General features: G+C 52.8%; 1 protein-coding gene across 1 annotated transcript in view; it reads right to left on the reverse strand.

Moving 5' to 3' along the window:
- Positions 1-233: 233 nt before the first annotated feature.
- PELO (pelota mRNA surveillance and ribosome rescue factor) overlaps positions 234-23645 on the reverse strand; it is a 60285-nt gene continuing 36873 nt past the window's right edge. The window contains exons 9-12 of the mRNA XM_063951313.1: positions 4584-4655; positions 4432-4506; positions 670-701; positions 234-507 (exon numbers count right to left, since the gene is read on the reverse strand). Of these exons, the coding sequence (XP_063807383.1) occupies positions 419-507; positions 670-701; positions 4432-4506; positions 4584-4655 (268 nt within the window). The 3' untranslated portion in view covers positions 234-418. The remainder of the gene's footprint in view (positions 508-669; positions 702-4431; positions 4507-4583; positions 4656-23645) is intronic.

A 23645-nucleotide genomic window follows, 5' to 3' on the forward strand; every position in this document is an offset into this window, starting at 1 on the left:
CCATGTGCAGGAGGCTTATAAAGCAACAAGAACCCGTAATCTGTCCACCAGGAGGTCCTATCACACCATACACCGGCGGATCATCCGGTAACCGGACACTGAACGCCCCACACGACTGCATGGAGGTGTGTGGGGGGTGCAACCAAAACTCTACATGTAATGTAACCGGACAGGAGGAGGATATAACCCCAACACGGACGCCTCCTGCAAGAGACTCACACCTGAGAAGAAACTTCTTGTCCAACATCCAAGGTGTTTATTAATGATGACAGCAGATGGCAGCGTGGAGGACATTCCCCAGAGTCTCCCATAATAACAACACAGAGTCCTAGGTCACCATGGCGACCACTCGGTAGCACGCCAGACCGCCATGAGACTTCGGCTTAATAAATAATCAGTCTCTGAGCATTCCCTGGCGCTAGTCCTCCTCCGAGGTGGACTCATCCTCCGATAGATCGGCCACCGGAAAGCGTAAGATGGCTGCCACGCCGGTTAGTTGAATCAATTCTGTAACATAAAAGCCAGTCAGGAAGGTGACAGCAGCACCCCCCCCCCCCCCCCCTCCCCATGGCCGTGTACCCGGTGCCTTCCCCGTGTTATTCCCATGGTACCCCAGAAATACAACTCATCAGGCAATACATGAACCCAATAACAGCAACAGCTACTTACGCTCTCCTGACACATGCAGGCTGGAGAAAATCCTGCGGGGAAAAGAGGAGCAAAACGTCATATACATATAGAACGAGAATGATCTGCCCTCGTCACCCCCCTAATTACCACTGCTCACTAATTACCCCACCCAACGTATCTGCCCCAAGTCACAGAGTGCTGCTCCCAACTACCTCCCCCACCCTAATTACCACCGCTCACCCCACCCAACGTATCTGCCCTACCAGTCACCGAGTGCTGCTCCCCACCACCTCCCCCACCCTAATTACCACCGTTCACTAATCACCCCACCCAACGTATCTGCCCTACCAGTCACCGAGTGCTGCTCCCCACCACCTCCCCCACCCTAATTACCCCCGTTCACTAATTACCCCATCCAACGTATCTGCCCCAAGTCACCGAGTGCTGCTCCCCACCACCTCCCCCACCCTAATTACCACCGTTCACTAATCACCCCACCCAACGTATCTGCCCTACCAGTCACCGAGTGCTGCTCCCCACCACCTCCCCCACCCTAATTACCACTGCTCTCTAATTACCCCACCCAACGTATCTGTCCCAAGTCACAGAGTGCTGCTCCCCACCACCTCCCCCACCCTAATTACCACTGCTCTCTAATTACCCCACCCAACGTATCTGTCCCAAGTCACAGAGTGCTGCTCCCAACCACCTCCCCCACCCTAATTACCACCGTTCATCAATCACCCCATCCAACGTATCTGCCCTACGAGTCACCGAGTGCTGCTCCCCACCACCTCCCCCACCCTAATTACCACTGCTCTCTAATTACCCCATCCAACGTATCTGCCCTACCAGTCACCAAGCGCCACTCACTACCACCTCCCCCACCCTAATTACCACCGTTCACTAATCACCCCATACAACGTATCTGCCCTACCAGTCACCGAGTGCTGCTCCCCACCACCCCCCCCACCCTAATTACCACCGTTCACTAATTACCCCATCCAACATATCTGCCCTACCAGTCACCAAGCGCCACTCACTATCACCTCCCCCACCCTAATTACCACCGTTCACTAATCACCCCATACAACGTATCTGCCCTACCAGTCACCGAGTGCTGCTCCCCACCACCCCCCCCACCCTAATTACCACCGTTCACTAATTACCCCATCCAACGTATCTGCCCCAAGTCACAGAGTGCTGCTCCCAACCACCTCCCCCACCCTAATTACCACCGTTCACTAATCCCCGCACCCAATGTATCTGCCCTACCAGTCACCGAGTGCTGCTCCCCACACTAATTACCACCGTTCACACCACCCAACATATCTGCCGTACTAGTCACCGAACGCCGCTCACTACCACCTTCTCACCCTAATTACCACCGTTCACTAATCCCCCACCCAACATATCTGCCGTACTAGTCACCGAGTGCTACCACCTCTGCCAATCTATCAATCACCACCAAGTATTCACAGGTTTTGCATGTGACGCACATACACCAGGCAGGGAGGGCTCATAGCTAGTATACACCAACGATACACAACTATTAATCTCCTCTCCTGACCTTTCCCCCACTGTCCTCTCTCGGGTATCCAGCTGCCTCTTCGTCATCTCCTCCTGGATGTTGCTTCAAGCTCAACATCTTTCCCCCATCCAGAGTATCCACTCCCGCCCAATATCTCGATCACTGTTGACCATGTTCCCCAACTCCATCTTCACCATTTCCCAACTCCGCTGCCTGGGCGTCACTCTTGACTCCACCCTTCTCCTTCACCCCCCACATCCAATCTCTGGCTCAATCCTGTCGGCTCTAGCTACGCATCAGACCGTTCCTCTGCCAGAGTGCGACTAAACTTATTGTCCACTCACTGGTCATCTCACGGCTCGACTACTGCAATGTTCTCCTCACTGGCCCCCCACTCTCCCATCTCGCTCCACTCCGATCTGTTCTCAACTCCGCAGCTAGACTTATTTCCTCTCCCACGGCTCTACAACGGCCACTCCCCTTCCCGTACAGAATCTTCAAACTCCTCACCCTCACATACAAGGCCCTCTCTAACTTCACTGCTCCCTACATCCCCAACCTCATTTCCCTACATACTCGCTCCAGTCCTCTCCAACGTCACTACTCCCTACATATCCAACCTATCTCCCTACATACTCCCTCCAGCCCTCTCCATCTCCACTGCTCCCTACATCTCCAACCTCCTCTCCCTACATACTCCCTCCAGCCCTCTCCGGTCGGCCAATGACCGTCGCCTCTCGTCTACCCTAGTCACTACATCCCATGCGCAAATTCAAGATTTTACCTGTGCTGCCCCAATTCACTGGAACAAGCTCCCCCACTATATTAGACTCTCCCCAACCCTGCAAAGCTTCAAACTGGCACTGAGAACCCACCTGTCCATCACAGCCTACCCTTCCGCATAACCCAGTCTCGAGGCCGCTCTCCCATCCTGATGCCTCGGCCATCTCTGCCTCGCTAACTTCCTGACACCAGGCCACCTTCCGCCAGCTCGCACCTCATGTCACCTGTCTGTCTCCCCCCACCCCTAGATTGTAAGCTCCTTAGAGCAGGGCCCTCCTCCCTTCTGTTCTCACAGCCCTCTTCTTTCACACTTCAACTATAACCCTCACATACTTAGCAACCGTCTTTTTCCGCATCACCTCTCGCTCGTTACCGTTCAGCTCTTCCAATGGCCGCCTCCCCCTAGTAGTGCGCTGATTACTCCTTTCCTTCCTGACACCTCAGTTGTATTGTGTACTGAGAACTGTGCTGCTGATTGTTACCTGTGCTCTGTTTAAGTTTTCTGTGATGTTAATTTCTGTATACCCTGTATTGTTCTAATGTCTGCCGTATGTACGGCGCTGCAAAACACTTGTGGCGCCTTATAAATAAAATGTAGTAAGCAGTAAAAGGATGATATCACCTGCATTATGCTATTTCAGCTAACACGCTGCATGTGTGCTAAAGTGGCCTCCACTGGAGCTCTCTACACAGTTCAGTGCGGAAACTGCTCACAGGCGCTTCTGGACTTCTAGTGGCAGGTACACCATCTTCCTATGCAGACTGCACCGGCTGGAACCCCACCGTGATCTGTCACATGCTGAATGGCAGCTTATCTGATAGCTAGTAGCGGAAAGCCCCTGCACCTAATCCCCCCTTCCTGGCACATCATCTACCCTCGTACAGGCAGATTGCCCTTATATCTGCGGGGGTTTCACCTGAATGGAGGTTTGGGTACCATCAGTAGCTGGTGGAAAGCTGTAAGTTACCGGCCTGATTGTATGCGCCATGGCGGCTACTACAGAGTTTCGCTGAATCATCAGTTGAGCCTATTGAGCATCAGGTATCAGGTATAATTCCCGCTTTAGGAAATATTTGATACGCTGAGTGTATTGATGATTTATCCGTGTACATGACTCCCGGGGGTGGATGTTATAGGAGTTTATGTAGAATAGAACGGTTCTCGTCGTGTTTCGCTGGCAGCAGCGAGCTCTGCAGGTCATACTCTTCTTTCTGATCTCGGGAGATTTGCGCACCCCTACCTCGCTGGCTACGGGGGTTATCTGCTATTTATATAGGCTGGTCAATTAAAACATATTTGTCTCTTTAGCTTTCTAAAGCTGTTCATCTTCTCAGAACATGGCAGAATTCTCCTCCCGGATCCTTTTATTCTGCAAGACGTTCAGCCTAACGCCATTCCGCGTCCTTGCCCGCCATTCAGCTTACATGGCTCCTTCCTCCTACGTGCGCACTGCACCATCCAATCACCGCAGCCATCTCCTTCTCACCTGACTGTCCCTCCGTTCTCTTTCACATTGTCCACAAGTCTCACGTAACGGCTTCGCATGGCCACGTCTTGATGCCTAAATCAGAAGATACAGGTTATCCGAGAAGGAAGCCACCAGCGGAAGGACAGAAAGCATCACCTTGCGGTACTCACCTGAAGAGCTCATCAGTGACTAATAGAGTGTCAATAGCCAGCGCCTCATTGGCTCGCTCTACGTGCTTCAACCTGTTAGAGTGCAACAGAGGAGAGAGAACAGGTTACTATGTACCAGAGCAGTCACATCAGAGTGCAGCGTGAGGAGCAGAGAGGAGCGGTCTCTGTAGCGTGTGAGGAGGATGGTGGCAGTAGTGATAACGTAGTGTGAGGAGGACGGGGGGGGATTGGTCTCTGTAGGGTATGAGGAGGATTGTGGCAGTAGTGATAATGCAGTGTGAGGAGCAGAGAGGAGTGGTCTCTGTAGCGTGTGAGGAGGATGGTGGCAGTAGTGATATCGTAGTGTGAGGAGGACAGGAGGATTGGTCTCTGTATAATGTGAGGAGGATGGTGGTAGTAGTGATAACGTAGTGCGAGGAGGAGGATGACAGGAGCGGTCTCTGTATAATGTCAGGAGGATGGTGGCAGTAGTGATAACGTAGTGTGAGAAGGACGGGGGGGATTGGTCTCTGTAGGGTATGAGGAGGATGGTGGCAGTAGTGATAACGTAGTGTGAGGAGGATGGGAGGAGCGATCTCTGTATAATGTGAGGAGGATGGTGGTAGTAGTGATAACGTAGTGTGAGGAGGATGGGAGGAGCGGTCTCTGTATAATGTGAGGAGGATGGTGGCAGTAGTGATAACGTAGTGTGAGGAGGACGGGGGGGTTGGTCTCTGTAGGGTATGAGGAGGATGGTGGCAGTAGTGATAACGTAGTGTGAGGAGGATGGTGGCAGTAGTGATAACGTAGTGTGAGGAGGACGGAGGGGATTGGTCTCTGTAGGGTATGAGGAGGATGGTGGCAGTAGTGATAACGTAGTGCGAGGAGGAGGATGACAGGAGCGGTCTCTGTATAATGTCAGGAGGATGGTGGCAGTAGTGATAACGTAGTGTGAGAAGGACGGGGGGGATTGGTCTCTGTAGGGTATGAGGAGGATGGTGGCAGTAGTGATAACGTAGTGTGAGGAGGATGGGAGGAGCGATCTCTGTATAATGTGAGGAGGATGGTGGTAGTAGTGATAACGTAGTGTGAGGAGGATGGGAGGAGCGGTCTCTGTATAATGTGAGGAGGATGGTGGCAGTAGTGATAACGTAGTGTGAGGAGGACGGGGGGGTTGGTCTCTGTAGGGTATGAGGAGGATGGTGGCAGTAGTGATAACGTAGTGTGAGGAGGATGGTGGCAGTAGTGATAACGTAGTGTGAGGAGGACGGAGGGGATTGGTCTCTGTAGGGTATGAGGAGGATGGTGGCAGTAGTGATAACGTAGTGTGAGGAGGATGGTGGCAGTAGTGATAACGTAGTGCGAGGGGGATAAGAGGAGTGGTCTCTGTATAATGTGAGGAGGATGGTGGCAGTAGTGATAACGTAGTGTGAGGAGGACGGGGGGGATTGGTTTCTGTAGGGTATGAGGAGGATGGTGGCAGTAGTGATAAGGTAGTGCTAGGGGGATGAGAGGAGCGGTCTCTGTATAATGTGAGGAGGATGGTGGCAGTAGTGATAACGTAGTGTGAGGAGGATGAGAGGAGCGGTCTCTGTAGAGTGTGAGGAGGATGGTGGCAGTAGTGATAACGTAGTGTGAGGGGGATGAGAGGAGCGGTCTCTGTAGAGTGTGAGGAGGATGGTGGTAGTAGTGATAACGTAGTGTGAGGAGGATGAGAGGAGTGGTTTCTGTATAATGTGAGGAGGATGGTGGCAGTAGTGATAACGTAGTGTGAGGAGGACGGGGGGGTTGGTCTCTGTAGGGCAGTGATCGCAAAAACGCGCCATGGCGCGTATTTTACCCAGAAACAGCCGCCCGGGACTCACATTTAGAAGATGAGCGGGTCCCACAGGACGCGCTCATCTGAATATGTGTTTGCATGTGTTAAGCCTGTCAGCGGAATGCAGGAGGTGACTGGCTGTTTCCTCGGCCAATCACCTCCTGTAGTCTCCATCCAATCACAGCCTGCAGCATCTCCCGCTTTGAATCCTGCTCCCCGCCAGCACATGAATCTGTGCTGCAGGGCTGACAGACTGGCCCCGCTCATCCGGCTCCACTGCCGCTCTGCCGCCAGCACCCTCCTCTGCGACTGGGAGTACAGCTCCGGATCTGCCCGCCGCCACCCCCCCTACCCGGGACCCGCTCAACGCCCCACCGAGACCCGACAACTACCTTCCAGCAGGAGCCGGCCGGGCTGCGCAGCTCCCGCTGTAGGTAAGCAGTAGACAGTGCTGCATCGCCCCGCTTCACCTGGAGTAGCTGGTGCAGATGCGGGATGTCCGGGGGCTGCAAGCTCCGTGTGTGCAATGTGAGGCCGCTCAGAGTGTCAGGGCCTCACTGACACCATTTTTCTGACAGCACAGTGCAGTGAGTGCACTGGCACAAGTAGCCAGCCGGCGCCGCAGCATGAAGGAGCTATCTTGAAATCGCAAGCAGAGGCTGGCAAGAAGGAGCTCCTCCGATCGCTTCCCCTGACGGGCTGGCCACTGCTAAATATACCAGTATATCAGTACAACTGTGCAGTGACACTGACTTTCCCATTGCACCTGGGGCTCCACTACTTTACACAGTTGGAACTGATTATCGGTATATTTCGCAGTGGCCAGCCCGTCAGGGGAAGCGATTGGACGAGCTCCTTCTTGCCAGAGAACAGCCTCTGCTTGCGATTTCACATAGAGCTCCTCCAGGTTGCGGCTACTACAGGCGCAGGCTGGCTACTTGTGCCAGTGCACTCACTGCACTGTGCTGTCAGAAAAAATGGTGAGTGTCAGTGAGTTGCTGCTGGGGGCGGAACCACTTGTGTCAAACGGCCCCTTCGTGCAACTGGAGGTGATAAGTGAGTGGTTACTGCAATGTGCCTCAGTGCTCTACCAGGCGCATTGTGTATAATAACGTGCTCTACCAGGCGCATTGTGTATAATAACAAGTTCTACCTGGCGCATTGTGTATAATAACAAGTTCTACCTGGCGCAATGTGTATAATAACGTGTTCTACCTGGCGCAATGTGTATGATAACGTGCTCTACCTGGCGCAATGTGTACGATAACGTATTCTACCTGGCGCAATGTGTATGATAACGTGTTCTACCTGGCGCAATGTGTATGATAACGTGTTCTACCTGGCGCAATGTGTATGATAACGTGTTCTACCTGGCGCAATGTGTATGATAACGTGCTCTACCTGGCGCAATGTGTATAATAACGTGCTCTACCAGGCGCAATGTGTATGATAACGTGCTCTACCTAGTGCAATGTGTATAATAACGTGCTCTACCAGGCGCATTGTGTATAATAACGTGTTCTACCTAGTGCAATGTATATTATAACGTGCTCTACCAGGCGCATTGTGTATAATAACGTGCTCTACCTGGCGCAATGTGTATAATAACGTGTTCTACCTGGTGCAAAGTGTATGACGTGCTGTACCTGGTGCAAAGTGTATGACGTGCTGTACCTGGTGCAAAGTGTATGACGTGCTGTACCTGGTGCAAAGTGTATGACGTGCTGTACCTGGTGCAAAGTGTAGGACGTGCTGTACCTGGTGCAAAGTGTATGACGTGCTGTACCTGGTGCAAAGTGTATGACGTGCTGTACCTGGAGCAAAGTGTATGACGTGCTGTACCTGGAGCAAAGTGTATGACGTGCTGTACCTGGAGCAAAGTGTATGACGTGCTGTACCTGGTGCAAAGTGTATGACGTGATCTACCTGGATCAGTGTGCATAGGAGGTTCTACCTGGTGCAATGTGTATAAGCGCCACTACTGTGTGGTGTAATGTGAATTGACACTATTATGTGGCCACGCCCCTTCCCTATGAAGCCACGCCCCTAAAATTTTGCAGCGCGTGGTCTAAGTGGTCTAACACCAATTCACTTTCTGCCTAAGGGCACCAAAATGTCTAGTTACAGCTCTGGTGCAGGGTGTCCTGCATGCTACACAGCCCAGCAGCATTGTCACCCCATCCCCCCCATCTTGCAACACTTTTGTAGTGTCCAAACAAGATTAAAATTAATAAGAACCTTCATTCCGATGGGACCCAGAAAAAGACCGGTAGGACCCCAATTTTTAAAAGTGAAGGGTCCCTGGGACCCACTTTTTTTTTGGCTCAGCGCGATCACTGGTAGGGTATGAGGAGGATGGTGGCAGTAGTGATAACGTAGTGTGAGGAGGACGGGGGGGTTGGTCTTTGTAGGGTATGAGGAGGATGGTGGCAGTAGTGATAACGTAGTGTGAGGAGGATGGTGGCAGTAGTGATAACGTAGTGTGAGGAGGATGGGGGGGATTGGTCTCTGTAGGGTATGAGGAGGATGGTGGCAGTAGTGATAAGGTAGTGCTAGGGAGATAAGAGGAGTGGTCTCTGTATAATGTGAGGAGGATGGTGGCAGTAGTGATAACGTAGTGTGAGGAGGACGGGGGGGATTGGTCTCTGTAGGGTATGAGGAGGATGGTGGCAGTAGTGATAACGTAGTGTGAGGAGGATGGTGGCAGTAGTGATAACGTAGTGCGAGGGGGATAAGAGGAGTGGTCTCTGTATAATGTGAGGAGGATGGTGGCAGTAGTGATAACGTAGTGTGAGGAGGATGGTGGCAGTAGTGATAACGTAGTGTGAGGAGGACAGGGGATTGGTCTCTGTATAATGTGAGGAGGATGGTGGCAGTAGTGATAACGTAGTGTGAGGAGGATGAGAGGAGCGGTCTCTGTAGAGTGTGAGGAGGATGGTGGCAGTAGTGATAACGTAGTGTGAGGGGGATGAGAGGAGCGGTCTCTGTAGAGTGTGAGGAGGATGGTGGTAGTAGTGATAAAGTAGTGTGAGGAGGATGGGAGGAGCGGTTTCTGTATAATGTGAGGAGGATGGTGGCAGTAGTGATAACGTAGTGTGAGGGAGATGAGAGGAGCGGTCTCTGTAGAGTGTGAGGAGGATGGTGGTAGTAGTGATAACGTAGTGTGAGGGGGATGAGAGGAGCGGTCTCTGTAGAGTGTGAGGAGGATGGTGGCAGTAGTGATAACGTAGTGTGAGGAGGATGAGAGGAGCGGTCTCTGTAGAGTGTGAGGAGGATGGTGGCAGTAGTGATAATGTAGTGTGAGGGGGATGAGAGGAGCAGTCTCTGTAGAGTGTGAGGAGGATGGTGGTAGTAGTGATAAAGTAGTGTGAGGAGGATGGGAGGAGCGGTTTCTGTATAATGTGAGGAGGATGGTGGCAGTAGTGATAACGTAGTGTGAGGGGGATGAGAGGAGCGGTCTCTGTAGAGTGTGAGGAGGATGGTGGTAGTAGTGATAACGTAGTGTGAGGTGGATGAGAGGAGTAGTCTCTGTATAGTGTGAGGAGGATGGTGGCAGTAGTGATAACGTAGTGTGAGGAGGACGGGGGGGATTGGTCTCTGTATAATGTGAGGAGGATGGTGGTAGTAGTGATAAGGTAGTGTGAGGAGGATGTGAGGATTGGTCTCTGTATAATGTGAGGAGGAGGATGGGAGGAGCGGTTTCTGTATAATGTGAGGAGGGTGGTGGCAGTAGTCATAACGTAGTGTGAGGAGGATGATAGGAGTGGTCTCTGTAGAGTGTGAGGAGGATGGTGGCAGTAGTGATAACGCAGTGAGAGAAGAATGAGAGGAGCGGTCTCTGTATAATGTGAGGAGGATGATGGCAGTAGTGATATCGTAGTGTGAGGAGGACAGGGGATTGGTCTCTGTATAATGTGAGGAGGATGGTGGCAGTAGCGATAACGTAGTGTGAGGAGGATGGGGGGGGATTGGTCTCTGTAGGGTATGAGGAGAATGGTGGCAGTAGCGATAACGTAGTGTGAGGAGGATGGTAGGAGCAGTCTCTGTATAATGTGAGGAGGATGGTGGCAGTAGTGTTAACGTAGTGCAAAGAGGATGGGAGAAGCAGTCTCTGTAGAGTGTGAGTAGGATGGTGGCAGTAGTGATAAAGTAGTGCGAGGAGGAGGAGTTGTCTCTAAATAATGTGAGGATAGTGGCAGTAGTGATAACGTAGTGCGAGGTGGATGAGAGGAGTAGTCTCTGTATAGTGTGAGGAGGATGGTGGCAGTAGTGATAACGTAGTGCGAGGAGGACAGGAGGATTGGTCTTTGTAGTGTGTGAGGAGGATGGTGGCAGTAGTGATAACGTAGTGCGAGGAGGATGGGAGAAGCAGTCTCTGTAGAGTGTGAGGAGGATGGGAGAAGCAGTCTCTGTAGAGTGTGAGGAGGATGGTAGTAGTCATAACAGTGTAAAAAGGATGAGAAGAGCGGTCTCTGTATAATGTGAGGATGGTGGCAGTAGTGATAACGTAGTGTGAGGAGGACAGGAGGATTGATCTCTGTAGAGTGTGAGGAGGATGGTGGCCGTAGTGATAACGTAGTGCGGAGGACGGGAGAAGCAGTCTCTGTATAATGTGAGGAGGATGGTGGCAGTAGTGATAACGTAGAGCGAGCAGGACAGGAGGATTGGTCTGTGTAGAGTGTGAGGAGGATGATGGCAGTAGTAGTGATAACGTAGTGCGAGCAGGACAGGAGGATTGGTCTGTGTAGAGTGTGAGGAGGATGGTGGCAGTAGTGATAACGTAGTGCAAGGAGGACAGGAGGATTGGTCTCTATAGAGTGTGAGGAGGATGGTGGCAGTAGTGGTGATAACGTTATGTGAATTCCCCAGTACTGAGAGAGGTGTCAGAAACAGACGTTAGGCACTAGGACTGCAGGGCAGGGAGGTTACCCGCTGCTCGTGCGCTCAGCACCCAGGTCTAGTGCCAAGGATGAGGGTGTGGTTGATGAGGAGAGGTGATAAGGATCTCCAGGAGAGAATACAGCTGATAACCCTAAGGGGACCATAATATCTGTCACGACCCGACCTGCTCAGGAGATGGAGAGGTGGGAGGCTCAGGGTGAAGATGAGACAATCAGTATACGGCTCCTAGCAGCAGCTATTATCTACTGAAACACTGTCCTAGATGAGGTCTCGCTGCCCAAACTGTCAGTTATTTCATTATACTGTCACCGCCAATCAGGAGGGGAGTGCTGTACTGGGACAGGGGCATGCAGTGAGGTAGGAGGTATCTGGTACAGGGAGCGGAGAGAGAGAGAGAGGGGGGGGGGGAAGAGGACAGAGACGAGTAGTGAAGGAGAGGTGGTGTACAGGGAGAGAGAGGACAAAGACAAAAAGCGGTAGAAGAAGAGGTGCACAGGGAGAGAACAGAGAAGGGGACCAGAGGAAGAGGTGGTGTATAGGGAGAGAGAGGACAGAGACGGGGACCAGAGGAAGAGGAGGTGCACAGGGAGAGAGAGGACAGAGACGGGGACCAGAGGAAGAGGAGGTGCACAGGGAGAGAGAGGACAGAGACGGGGAGCAGAAGAAGAGGAGGTGCACAGGGAGAGAGAGGACAGAGACGGGGAGCAGAAGAAGAGGAGGTGCACAGGGAGAGAGAGGACAGAGACGGGGACCAGAGGAAGAGGAGGTGCACAGGGAGAGAGAGGACAGAGACGGGGAGCAGAAGAAGAGGAGGTGTACAGGGAGAGAGAGGACAGAGACAGGGAGCAGAAGAAGAGGAGGTGTACAGGGAGAGAGAGGACAGAGACAGGGAGCAGAAGAAGAGGTGTACAGGGAGAGAGAGGACAGAGACGGGGAGCAGAAGAAGAGGAGGTGTACAGGGAGAGAGAGGACAGAGACGGGGAGCAGAAGAAGAGTAGGTGCACAGGGAGAGAGAGGACAGAGACAGGGAGCAGAAGAAGAGGAGGTGTACAGGGAGAGAGAGGACAGAGACAGGGAGCAGAAGAAGAGGAGGTGCACAGGGAGAGAGAGGACAGAGACAGGGAGCAGAAGAAGAGGAGGTGCACAGGGAGAGAGAGGACAGAGACAGGGAGCAGAAGAAGAGGAGGTGTACAGGGAGAGAGAGGACAGAGACAGGGAGCAGAAAAAGAGGAGGTGTACAGGGAGAGAGAGGACAGAGACGGGGACCAGAGGAAGAGTAGGTGCACAGGGAGAGAGAGGACAGAGACAGGGAGCAGAAGAAGAGGAGGTGCACAGGGAGAGAGAGGACAGAGACGGGGAGCAGAAGAAGAGGAGGTGCACAGGGAGAGAGAGGACAGAGACGGGGAGCAGAAGAAGAGGAGGTGTACAGGGAGAGAGAGGACAGAGACGGGGAGCAGAAGAAGAGGAGGTGTACAGGGAGAGAGAGGGCAGAGACGGGGAGCAGAAGAAGAGGAGGTGTACAGGGAGAGAGAGAGAGGACAGAGACAGGGAGCAGAAGAAGAGGAGGTGCACAGGGAGAGAGAGGACAGAGACAGGGAGCAGAAGAAGAGGAGGTGTACAGGGAGAGAGAGGACAGAGACAGGGAGCAGAAAAAATAAGAATTTACTTACCGATAATTCTATTTCTCGGAGTCCGTAGTGGATGCTGGGGTTCCTGAAAGGACCATGGGGAATAGCGGCTCCGCAGGAGACAGGGCACAAAAAGTAAAGCTTTTCCAGATCAGGTGGTGTGCACTGGCTCCTCCCCCCATGACCCTCCTCCAGACTCCAGTTAGGTACTGTGCCCGGACGAGCGTACACAATAAGGGAGGATTTTGAATCCCGGGTAAGACTCATACCAGCCACACCAATCACACCGTACAACTTGTGATCTAAACCCAGTTAACAGTATGATAACAGAGGAGCCTCTGAAAGATGGCTCCCTAAACAATAACCCGAATTAGTTAACAATAACTATGTACAAGTATTGCAGATAATCCGCACTTGGGATGGGCGCCCAGCATCCACTACGGACTCCGAGAAATAGAATTATCGGTAAGTAAATTCTTATTTTCTCTATCGTCCTAGTGGATGCTGGGGTTCCTGAAAGGACCATGGGGATTATACCAAAGCTCCCAAACGGGCGGGAGAGTGCGGATGACTCTGCAGCACCGAATGAGAGAACTCCAGGTCCTCCTTTGCCAGGGTATCAAATTTGTAGAATTTTACAAACGTGTTCTCCCCTGACCACGTAGCTGCTCGGCAGAGTTGTAATGTCGAGACCCCTCGGGCAGCCGCCCAAGATGAGCCCACCTTCCTTGTGGAATGGGCCTTAACAGATTTAGGCTGTGGCAGGCCTGCCACAGAATGTGCAAGTTGAATTGTGTTACAAATCCAACGAGCAATCGACTGCTTAGAAGCAGGCGCACCCAACTTGTTGGGTGCATACAGTATAAACAGCGAGTCAGATTTTCTGACTCCAGCCGTCCTTGAAATGTATATTTTTAAAGCTCTGACAACGTCCAACAACTTGGAGTCCTCCAAGTCGCTTGTAGCCGCAGGCACTACAATAGGCTGGTTCAGGTGAAACGCTGATACCACCTTAGGGAGAAAATGCGGACGCGTCCGCAGCTCTGCCCTATCCGAATGGAAAATTAAATAAGGGCTTTTATAAGATAAAGCCGCCAGTTCAGATACTCTCCTGGCGGACGCCAGGGCCAGTAACATAGTCACTTTCCATGTGAGATATTTCAAATCCACATCTTTTAGTGGTTCAAACCAATGGGATTTGAGGAAATCTAAAACTACATTTAGATCCCACGGTGCCACCGGAGGCACCACAGGAGGTTGTATATGCAGTACTCCCTTGACAAAAGTCTGGACCTCAGGAACTGAGGCCAATTCTTTTTGGAAGAATATTGACAGGGCCGAAATTTGAACCTTAATAGATCCCAATTTGAGACCCATAGACAATCCTGATTGCAGGAAATGTAGGAAACGACCCAGTTGAAATTCCTCCGTCGGAGCACTCCGATCCTCGCACCACGCAACATATTTCCGCCAAATGCGGTGATAATGCTTCGCGGTGACTTCCTTTCTTGCCTTAATCAAGGTAGGAATGACTTCTTCTGGAATGCCTTTTCCTTTTAGGATCTGGCGTTCAACCGCCATGCCGTCAAACGCAGCCGCGGTAAGTCTTGGAATAGACACGGTCCCTGCTGAAGCAGGTCCTGTCTTAGAGGTAGAGGCCACGGATCGTCCGTGACCATCTCTTGAAGTTCCGGGTACCAAGACCTTCTTGGCCAATCCGGAGCCACTAGTATCGTTCTTACTCCGCTTTGCCTTATGATTCTCAATACCTTTGGTATGAGAGGCAGAGGAGGAAACACATACACCGACTGGTACACCCAAGGTGTTACCAGCGCGTCCACAGCTATTGCCTGCGGATCTCTTGACCTGGCGCAATACCTGTCCAGTTTTTTGTTGAGGCGAGACGCCATCATGTCCACCATTGGTCTTTCCCAACGGTTTATTAGCATGTGGAAAACTTCTGGATGAAGTCCCCACTCTCCCGGGTGAAGATCGTGTCTGCTGAGGAAGTCTGCTTCCCAGTTGTCCACTCCCGGGATGAACACTGCTGACAGTGCTATCACGTGATTCTCCGCCCAGCGAAGGATCCTGGCAGCTTCTGCCATTGCACTCCTGCTTCTTGTGCCGCCCTGTCTGTTTACATGGGCGACTGCCGTGATGTTGTCCGACTGGATCAACACCGGTCTTCCTTGAAGCAGAGGTTCCGCCTGGCTTAGAGCATTGTAGATTGCTCTTAGTTCCAGAATGTTTATGTGAAGAGACTTTTCCAGGCTCGACCACACTCCCTGGAAGTTTCTTCCTTGTGTGACTGCTCCCCAGCCTCTCAGGCTGGCGTCCGTGGTCACCAGGATCCAATGCTGTATGCCGAATCTGCGGCCCTCCAATAGATGAGCCCTCTGCAACCACCACAGAAGAGATACCCTTGTCCTTGGAGACAGGGTTATCCGCAGGTGCATCTGAAGATGCGTGCATTGATGTACAGACACCTTTCCTGATTTTAGGAGATTCCTGACCAGGTCGGATAACTCCTTGGCTTTTTCCTCGGGAAGAAAACCCTTTTTCTGAACCGTGTCCAGAATCATCCCTAGGAACAGCAGACGAGTTGTCGGCATTAATTTGGATTTTGGAATATTCAGAATCCATCCGTGCTGCTTTAGCACCTCTTGAGATATTGCTAATCCCATCTCTAGCTGTTCTCTGGACCTTGCCCTTATTAGGAGATCGTCCAAGTATGGGATAATTAATACGCCTTTTCTTCGAAGAAGAATCATCATCTCGGCCATTACCTTTGTAAAGACCCGAGGTGCCGTGGACAAACCAAACGGCAGCGTCTGAAACTGATAGTGACAGTTTTGTACAACGAACCTGAGGTACCCCTGGTGTGAGGGGTAAATTGGAACGTGGAGATACGCATCCTTGATGTCCAAGGATACCATAAAGTCCCCTTCTTCCAGGTTCGCTATCACTGCTCTGAGTGACTCCATCTTGAACTTGAACTTCTTTATGTACAGGTTCAAGGACTTCAGATTTAGAATAGGCCTTACCGAGCCATCCGGCTTCGGTACCACAAATAGAGTGGAATAAAACCCCTTCCCTTGTTGTAGAAGAGGTACCTTGACTATCACCTGCTGAGAGTACAGCTTGTGAATGGCTTCCAAAACCGTCTCCCTTTCGGAGGGGGACGTTGGTAAAGCAGACTTCAGGAAACGGCGAGGTGGATCTGTCTCTAATTCCAACCTGTACCCCTGAGATATTATCTGCAGGATCCAGGGATCTACCTGCGAGTGAGCCCACTGCGCGCTGTAATTTTTGAGACGACCACCCACCGTCCCCGAGTCCGCTTGAGAAGCCCCAGCGTCATGCTGAGGCTTTTGTAGAAGCGGGGGAGGGCTTCTGTTCCTGGGAAGGAGCTGCCTGTTGCTGTCTCTTCCCCCTTCCTCTGCCTCGTGGCAGATATGAATATCCCTTTGCTCTCTTGTTTTTAAAGGAACGAAAGGACTGCGGTTGAAAAGTCGGTGTCTTTTTCTGTTGGGGAGTAACTTGAGGTAAGAAGGTGGATTTCCCGGCTGTAGCCGTGGCCACCAAATCTGATAGACCGACTCCAAATAACTCCTCCCCTTTATACGGCAAAACTTCCATATGCCGTTTTGAATCCGCATCGCCTGACCACTGTCGTGTCCATAAACTTCTTCTGGCCGAAATGGACATAGCACTTACCCGTGATGCCAGTGTGCAGATATCCCTCTGTGCATCACGCATATAAAGAAATGCATCCTTTATTTGTTCTAACGACAGTAAAACATTGTCCCTGTCCAGGGTATCAATATTTTCAATCAGGGACTCTGACCAAACTACCCCAGCACTGCACATCCAGGCAGTCGCTATAGCTGGTCGTAGTATAACACCTGCATGTGTGTATATACTTTTTTGGATATTTTCCATCCTCCTATCTGATGGATCTTTAAGTGCGGCCGTCTCAGGAGAAGGTAACGCCACTTGTTTTGATAAGCGTGTTAGCGCCTTGTCCACCCTAGGGGGTGTTTCCCAGCGCGCCCTAACCTCTGGCGGGAAAGGGTATAATGCCAATAATTTCTTTGAAATTATCAGCTTTTTATCAGGGGCAACCCACGCTTCATCACACACCTCATTTAATTCTTCTGATTCAGGAAAAACTATAGGTAGTTTTTTCACACCCCACATAATACCCTGTTTAGTGGTACCTGTAGTATCAGCTAAATGTAACGCCTCCTTCATTGCCAAAATCATATAACGTGTGGCCCTACTGGAAAATACGGTTGATTCGTCACCGTCACCACTGGAATCAGTGCCTGTGTCTGGGTCTGTGTCGACCGACTGAGGCAAAGGGCGTTTTACAGCCCCTGACGGTGTTTGAGGCGCCTGGACAGGCACTAATTGATTGTCCGGCCGCCTCATGTCGTCAAACGACTGCTTAAGCGAGTTGACGCTATCCCGTAATTCCATAAATAAAGGCATCCATTCTGGTGTCGACCCCCTAGGAGGTGACATCCCCATATTTGGCAATTGCTCCGCCTCCACACCAATATCGTCCTCATACATGTCGACACACACGTACCGACACACAGCAGACACACAGGGAATGCTCTAAACGAAGACAGGACCCACTAGCCCTTTGGGGAGACAGAGGGAGAGTCTGCCAGCACACACCAAAAAGCGCTATATATGACAGGGATAGCCTTATAATAAGTGCTCCCTTATAGCTGCTTTATATATATCAAGATATTGCCATTAAATTTGCCCCCCCTCTCTGTTTTACCCTGTTTCTGTAGTGCAGTGCAGGGGAGAGACCTGGGAGCCGTCCTGACCAGCGGAACTGTGAGAGGAAATGGCGCCGTGTGCTGAGGAGATAGGCCCCGCCCCTTTTTCGGCGGGCTCGTCTCCCGCTATTTTGTGAATACAGGCAGGGGTTAAATATCTCCATATAGCCTCTGGGGGCTATATGTGAGGTATTTTTAGCCTTTTATTAGGTTTTCATTTGCCTCCCAGGGCGCCCCCCCCCAGCGCCCTGCACCCTCAGTGACTGCGTGTGAAGTGTGCTGAGAGGAAAATGGCGCACAGCTGCAGTGCTGTGCGCTACCTTTAGAAGACTGCAGGAGTCTTCAGCCGCCGATTCTGGACCTCTTCTTACTTCAGCATCTGCAAGGGGGCCGGCGGCGCGGCTCCGGTGACCATCCAGGCTGTACCTGTGATCGTCCCTCTGGAGCTGATGTCCAGTAGCCAAGAAGCCAATCCATCCTGCACGCAGGTGAGTTCACTTCTTCTCCCCTCAGTCCCTCGTTGCAGTGATCCTGTTGCCAGCAGGAATCACTGTAAAATAAAAAACCTAAGCTAAACTTTCTCTAAGCAGCTCTTTATGAGAGCCACCTAGAATTGCACCCTTCTCGGCCGGGCACAAAAATCTAACTGGAGTCTGGAGGAGGGTCATGGGGGGAGGAGCCAGTGCACACCACCTGATCTGGAAAAGCTTTACTTTTTGTGCCCTGTCTCCTGCGGAGCCGCTATTCCCCATGGTCCTTTCAGGAACCCCAGCATCCACTAGGACGATAGAGAAAGAGGAGGTGTACAGGGAGAGAGAGGACAGAGACGGGGACCAGAGGAAGAGTAGGTGCACAGGGAGAGAGAGGACAGAGACAGGGAGCAGAAGAAGAGGAGGTGCACAGGGAGAGAGAGGACAGAGACAGGGAGCAGAAGAAGAGGAGGTGTACAGGGAGAGAGAGGACAGAGACGGGGAGCAGAAGAAGAGGAGGTGCACAGGGAGAAAGAGGACAGAGACGGGGAGCAGAAGAAGAGGAGGTGCACAGGGAGAGAGAGGACAGAGACGGGGAGCAGAAGAAGAGGAGGTGCACAGGGAGAAAGAGGACAGAGACGGGGACCAGAGGAAGAGGAGGTGTACAGGGGGAGAGAGAGGACAGAGACAGGGAGCAGAAGAAGAGGAGATGTACAGGGGGAGAGAGAGGACAGAGACGGGGAGCAGAAGAAGAGGAGGTGTACAGGGAGAGAGAACAGAGACAGGGAGCAGAAGAAGAGGAGGTGTACAGGGAGAGAGAGGACAGAGACAGGGAGCAAAAGAAGAGGAGGTGCACAGGGAGAGAGAGGACAGACAGGAAGCAGAAGAAGAGGAGGTGTACAGGGAGAGAGAGGACAGAGACAGGGAGCAGAAGAAGAGGAGGTGCACAGGGAGAGAGAGGACAGACAGGGAGCAGAAGAAGAGGAGGTGTACAGGGAGAGAGAGGACAGAGACGGGGACCAGAGGAAGAGGACGTGTACAGGGAGAGAGGATAGAGACAGGGAGCAGAAGAAGAGGAGGTGTACAGGGAGAGAGGACAGAGACAGGGAGCAGAGGAAGAGAAGGTGTTCAGGGAGAGAGAGGACAGAGACAGGGAGCAGAAGAAGAGGAGGTGCACAGGCAGAAAGAGGACAGAGACAGGGACCAGAGGAAGAGGAGGTGTACAGGGAGAGAGAGGACAGAGACGGGGAGCAGAAGAAGAGGAGGTGTACAGGGAGAGAGAGGACAGAGACGGGGAGCAGAAGAGGAGGTGTACAGGGAGAGTGAGGACAGAGACGGGGAGCAGAAGAAGAGGAGGTGTACAGGGAGAGTGAGGACAGAGACAGGGAGCAGAAGAAGAGGAGGTGTACAGGGAGAGAGAGGACAGAGACAGGGAGCAGAAGAAGAGGAGGTGTACTGGGAGAGAGGACAGAGACAGGGAGCAGAAGAAGAGGAGGTGCACAGGGAGAGAGAGGACAGAGACGGGGAGCAGAAGAAGAGGAGGTGTACAGGGAGAGAGAGGACAGAGACGGGGAGCAGAAGAAGAGGAGGTGTACAGGGAGAGAGAGGACAGAGACGGGGAGCAGAAGAAGAGGTGGTGTACAGGGAGAGAGAGGACAGAGACAGGGAGCAGAAGAAGAGGAGGTGTACAGGGAGAGAAAGGACAGAGACAGGGAGCAGAAGAAGAGGAGGTGTACAGGGAGAGAGAGGACAGAGACAGGGAGCAGAAGAAGAGGAGGTGTACAGGGAGAGAGAGGACAGAGACGGGGAGAAGAAGAAGAGGAGGTGTACAGGGAGAGAGAGAGAGGACAGACAGGGAGCAGAAGAAGAGGAGGTGTACAGGGAGAGAGAGGACAGAGACAGGGAGCAGAAGAAGAGGAGGTGCACAGGGAGAGAGAGGACAGACAGGGAGCAGAAGAAGAGGAGGTGTACAGGGAGAGAGAGGACAGAGACGGGGACCAGAGGAAGAGGAGGTGTACAGGGAGAGAGGACAGAGACAGGGAGCAGAAGAAGAGGAGGTGTACAGGGAGAGAGGACAGAGACAGGGAGCAGAAGAAGAGGAGGTGTACAGGCAGAAAGAGGACAGAGACGGGGAGCAGAAGAAGAGGAGGTGTACAGGGAGAGAGAGGACAGAGACAGGGAGCAGAAGAAGAGGAGGTGCACAGGGAGAGAGAGGACAGACAGGGAGCAGAAGAAGAGGAGGTGTACAGGGAGAGAGAGGACAGAGACAGGGAGCAGAAGAAGAGGAGGTGTACAGGGAGAGAGAGGACAGAGACGGGGAGCAGAGGAAGAGAAGGTGTTCAGGGAGAGAGAGGACAGAGACAGGGAGCAGAAGAAGAGGAGGTGCACAGGCAGAAAGAGGACAGAGACAGGGACCAGAGGAAGAGGAGGTGTACAGGGAGAGAGAGGACAGAGACGGGGAGCAGAAGAAGAGGAGGTGTACAGGGAGAGAGAGGACAGAGACGGGGAGCAGAAGAAGAGGAGGTGCACAGGGAGAGAGATGGGACAGAGACGGGGAGCAGAAGAAGAGGAGGTGCACAGGGAGAGAGAGGGGAAAGAGACGGGGAGCAGAAGAAGAGGAGGTGTACAGGGAGAGAGAGAGGACAGACGGGGAGCAGAAGAAGAGGAGGTGTACAGGGAGAGAGAGGACAGAGACGGGGAGCAGAAGAAGAGGAGGTGTACAGGGAGAGAGAGGACAGAGACAGGGAGCAGAAGAAGAGGAGGTGCACAGGGAGAGAGAGGACAGAGACAGGGAGCAGAAGAAGAGGAGGTGTACAGGGAGAGAGAGGACAGAGACAGGGAGCAGAAAAAGAGGAGGTGCACAGGGAGAGAGAGGACAGAGACGGGGACCAGAGGAAGAGTAGGTGCACAGGGAGAGAGAGGACAGAGACAGGGAGCAGAAGAAGAGGAGGTGTACAGGGAGAGAGAGGACAGAGACAGGGAGCAGAAGAAGAGGAGGTGCACAGGCAGAAAGAGGACAGACACATGGAGCAGAAGAAGAGGAAGTGCACAGGGAGAGAGAGGACAGAGACAGGGAGCAGAAGAAGAGGAGGTGTACAGGGAGAGAGAGGACAGAGACAGGGAGCAGAAGAAGAGGAGGTGTACAGGGAGAGAGAGGACAGAGACAGGGAGCAGAAGAAGAGGAGGTGCACAGGGAGAGAGAGGGGAAAGAGACGGGGAGCAGAAGAAGAGGAGGTGTACAGGGAGAGAGAGAGGACAGACGGGGAGCAGAAGAAGAGGAGGTGTACAGGGAGAGAGAGGACAGAGACGGGGAGCAGAAGAGGAGGTGCACAGGGGGAGAGAGAGGACAGAGACAGGGAGCAGAAGAAGAGGAGGTGCACAGGGGGAGAGAGAGGACAGGGAGCAGAAGAAGAGGAGGTGCACAGGGAGAGAGAGGACAGAGACGGGGAGCAGAAGAAGAGGAGGTGTACAGGGAGAGAGGACAGAGACAGGGAGCAGAAGAAGAGGAGGTGTACAGGGAGAGAGAGCACAGAGACAGGGAGCAGAAGAAGAGGAGGTGCACAGGGAGAGAGAGGACAGAGACAGGGAGCAGAAGAAGAGGAGGTGCACAGGGAGAGAGAGGACAGAGACAGGGAGCAGAAGAAGAGGAGGTGTACAGGGAGAGAGAGGACAGAGACAGGGAGCAGAAGAAGAGGAGGTGTACAGGGAGAGAGAGGACAGAGACAGGGAGCAGAAGAAGAGGAGGTGTACAGGGAGAGAGAGGACAGAGACAGGGAGCAGAAGAAGAGGAAGTGCACAGGGAGAGAGAGAGGACAGAGACAGGGAGCAGAAGAAGAGGAGGTGTACAGGGAGAGAGAGGACAGAGACAGGGAGCAGAAGAAGAGGAGGTGTACAGGGAGAGAGAGGACAGAGACAGGGAGCAGAAGAAGAGGAGGTGTACAGGGAGAGAGAGGACAGAGACAGGGAGCAGAAGAAGAGGAGGTGCACAGGGGGAGAAAGAGGACAGAGACGGGGAGCAGAAGAAGAGGAGGTGTACAGGGAGAGAGAGGACAGAGACAGGGAGCAGAAGAAGAGGAGGTGCACAGGGAGAGAGAGGACAGAGACAGGGAGCAGAAGAAGAGGAGGTGCACAGGGGGAGAGAGAGGACAGAGACAGGGAGCAGAAGAAGAGGAGGTGCACAGGGGGAGAGAGAGGACAGAGACAGGGAGCAGAAGAAGAGGAGGTGTACAGGGAGAGAGGACAGAGACGGGGAGTAGAAGAAGAGGAGGTGTACAGGGAGAGAGGACAGAGACGGGGAGCAGAGGAAGAGGAGGTGTACAGGGAGAGAGGACAGAGACAGGGAGCAGAAGAAGAGGAGGTGTACAGGGAGAGAGAGGACAGAGACAGGGAGCAGAAGAAGAGGAGGTGCACAGGGAGAGAGAGGACAGAGACAGGGAGCAGAAGAAGAGGAGGTGCACAGGGAGAGAGAGGACAGAGACAGGGAGCAGAAGAAGAGGTGTACAGGGAGAGAGAGGACAGAGACAGGGAGCAGAAGAAGAGGAGGTGTACAGGGAGAGAACAGAGACGGGGACCAGAAGAAGAGGAGGTGCACAGGGAGAGAGAGGACAGACGGGGACCAGAGGAAGAGGAGGTGTACAGGGAGAGAGAGGACAGAGACGGGGAGCAGAAGAAGAGGAGGTGTACAGGGGGAGAGAGAGGACAGAGACGGGGAGCAGAAGAAGAGGAGGTGCACAGGGGGAGAGAGAGGACAGAGACAGGGAGCAGAAGAAGAGGAGGTGTACAGGGAGAGAGGACAGAGACGGGGAGCAGAAGAAGAGGACGTGTATAGGCAGAAAGAGGACAGAGACAGGGAGCAGAGGAAGAGGACGTGTACAGGGAGAGAGGACAGAGACAGGGAGCAGAAGAAGAGGAGGTGCACAGGGAGAGAGGGGACAGAGACAGGGAGCAGAAGAAGAGGAGGTGCACAGGGAGAGAGAGGACAGAGACAGGGAGCAGAAGAAGAGGAGGTGCACAGGGGGAGAGAGAGGACAGAGAGCAGAAGAAGAGGAGGTGTACAGGGAGAGAGGACAGAGACGGGGAGCAGAAGAAGAGGAGGTGTACAGGCAGAAAGAGGACAGAGACAGGGAGCAGAGGAAGAGGACGTGTACAGGGAGAGAGGACAGAGACAGGGAGCAGAAGAAGAGGAGGTGTACAGGGAGAGAGAGGACAGAGACAGGGAGCAGAAGAAGAGGAGGTGCACAGGGAGAGAGAGGACAGAGACGGGGACCAGAGGAAGAGGAGGTGCACAGGGAGAGGACAGAGACGGGGAGCAGAAGAAGAGGAGGTGCACAGGGAGAGGACAGAGACGGGGAGCAGAAGAAGAGGAGGTGCACAGGGAGAGAGAGGACAGAGACGGGGACCAGAGGTAGAGGAGGTGTACAGGGAGAGAGAGGACAGAGACGGGGAGCAGAAGAAGAGGAGGTGCACAG

This window comes from Pseudophryne corroboree, unplaced genomic scaffold (assembly GCF_028390025.1).
Source record: "Pseudophryne corroboree isolate aPseCor3 unplaced genomic scaffold, aPseCor3.hap2 scaffold_1466, whole genome shotgun sequence".
NCBI classification, from domain to species: Eukaryota; Metazoa; Chordata; class Amphibia; order Anura; family Myobatrachidae; genus Pseudophryne; species Pseudophryne corroboree.